Source organism: Castanea sativa, chromosome 2, assembly GCF_040712315.1.
Source record: "Castanea sativa cultivar Marrone di Chiusa Pesio chromosome 2, ASM4071231v1".
Taxonomy (NCBI): domain Eukaryota; kingdom Viridiplantae; phylum Streptophyta; class Magnoliopsida; order Fagales; family Fagaceae; genus Castanea; species Castanea sativa.
The window spans coordinates 23366045-23368373 of NC_134014.1; the positions used below are offsets into that span (position 1 = coordinate 23366045).

General features: G+C 34.7%; 1 protein-coding gene across 1 annotated transcript; it reads right to left on the reverse strand.

Annotated features, from left to right (window-relative positions):
- Window positions 1-294: 294 nt before the first annotated feature.
- LOC142625087 (uncharacterized) lies at window positions 295-2075 on the reverse strand. Its single transcript, XM_075798794.1, has 4 exons — window positions 1875-2075; window positions 816-1425; window positions 490-692; window positions 295-405 (listed from the first exon to the last, which is right to left on the reverse strand). Exons 1-4 carry the CDS (start codon window positions 2073-2075, stop codon window positions 295-297), a joined length of 1125 nt encoding a protein of 374 aa, XP_075654909.1.
- Window positions 2076-2329: the final 254 nt, after the last annotated feature.

The following is a 2329-nucleotide window of genomic DNA, read 5'->3' on the forward strand; positions in this document are numbered from 1 at the left end:
GAACCACTAGGTCCATTGTGTATGTAAGCTATTTATATTATGTCCAATTTGTTGTGCATCACTTAACAAAAAAAATATATACATAAGTTGTCCACTATGCTGTCAATTGGTGTTGCCAAAAAAGAAAACACACCATCCAAACCAACACTGATAGCCACCAAAACAACAACAACAACAAAAAAGTGTCCAAAAATAGTTCCAAATTCCATTAACTTCAAAAGGCAGCATAATCACTTCTACTAGGCTCATCATTAGCCAATGGAATAAACTCATTCATACTAGCAGCAGCAACATTTATACTTTGTTGGGTAGTAGCATCCAAACCAACCCAACAATATATTCAACAACATTATTCATCACATTAGCACATGCCCCTACACTAGAGCTTTCCCTAGTCCTTGTTTCCTACAAAATTAAGAGAGAATTAGAAACTCAAATACTAAAACACATACAATTACAATTAATAGAAATAAAATTACTATTTACAACCTTGGTACCCCTTATACTGCCAACAGTTGAATATCTTTGACCAATGTGTTTATTATAACCAAACCTTTTACAAGTCTGACATTTTATAGTGTTTGACCTCCTAGCAACATTCAAACCTGTTGGTTGCTTTCCTGGCTCTCTCCTCCTATTTTTCCTTGGTCTACTAGGCAACCTACGAAGGCTAGGAGGCTCCACATCTTCATCTGCATTAGTATCATTCAAATCAAGTAAAGGATGAATGATTTCACTATATGCTTTTAGCTAGGTGAACCTTGTCAAGTATTCATCACAATAAGTTTTTACATTTGCCCTTTTATGCACAATACATGTTGTTGCATGCTTGCATGGCAGCCCACTTATCTTCCAATAACCACAAGCACATGTCTTCATAATCAAGTTCACTACAAATATAGTAAAACCATCAACAACTTGGTACTTATCATCACTAGCTGTTGTTACCTTGCAGAACCTCGAATCTTGTTGGATCAAATCCAATGTTTTCTTTATCGTAGGAGTTAGCAGAGAATTTGATATATTGGCCTTCTCAAACCTTTTATTTATTCTTCCCATATTCTTGATCTGGATTCCATATAACATGGTAAGAGCTGGTTTAGCTCTAAGGTCCCCAACCCATTGATTAAATGATTCTTCCATGTTATTAGTTACATGGTCTATTTTAATTCTTGGATCATATGCATGTCTCGCCCACATTTCCTTGGGCTTACTCATCAACCAAACATAGGTTGCCTCATTGTTCACTCTTATACATTGGATAGCCTTGTTAAACAAAAATTCATTATACGCTTTTGCAGCAGCCCATAAATCTATCTTAAGCATAAGGCCTAGAAATTTAACCATGAAATTACTATATATATGCCTACAACATAGCCTATGACTTGCTCCAGGGAATGCTTGAGTCACTGCATCAGTAAAACCCTAAGAAACCATAATAACAAAGAAATGAATAACAACTTACCTTTCGAAAATGCTATTCTTAAAAATAGAATATGTTCATAGCACAAACATACAATGTATATCTAATAATACTAACTCTTAAAAAATAAAACAACTTTACAAAATAATATCTAACTAGATTACTATGTGGCAAGTGCTAGCATTACACTATGATCTAAACAAAGGAAAAAAAAGGCTATATTAAATAAGATCAAAATTATCAATGTTCAAGTCACTATATAAAATAAAGACTATATCAAATAAAGACTTCTAGCATATTAGATGCATTTGACATCCTCAATAAAAAAAATAAAAAAATAAACCCTCGAGGATTTAAAAAATTGACACATTAAATTAAAGTTTTAAAAGAATCAATCTACATAATTTTGATGATCATACATAATACAAAGTGGCTCATCAGTCATGCTAACCAATGCAGCATCTAAATGGTGCAAGAAAAATAGCCAACTATCCTCGCATTCAACCTCTACAATGGCGACTGCAACTAGAAATAAGCCATTGTTGCCATCAAGAAAAATGGTAGCAAGTAGAACACCCTCAAATGACCCCTTGAGATGGCAACCATCAATTCCTAAGAATGGCCTACAGCCATTGATAAAGCCTTTCCTCATAGCATCAAAGCATTGCAATGTCGGGTCTCTCTTACTGAATCTTTGCTATACTGCCAAGGTTGATTTCAAAGACCACATTAGCATATGCTGGTCATTTCTTATAAGACCTAGCATGGTTGCCAGAATCCTCTTCTTTAGCTTTTCTCTTTGCTCGATATAACCTCCTTTGGCTCACTTAAACTCTAAACCTCCCAAGCAGGTCTTGTTGCATACTAGAATACCTTAAGTCAGGGTTAGTATAAAGTTTGCTCCTT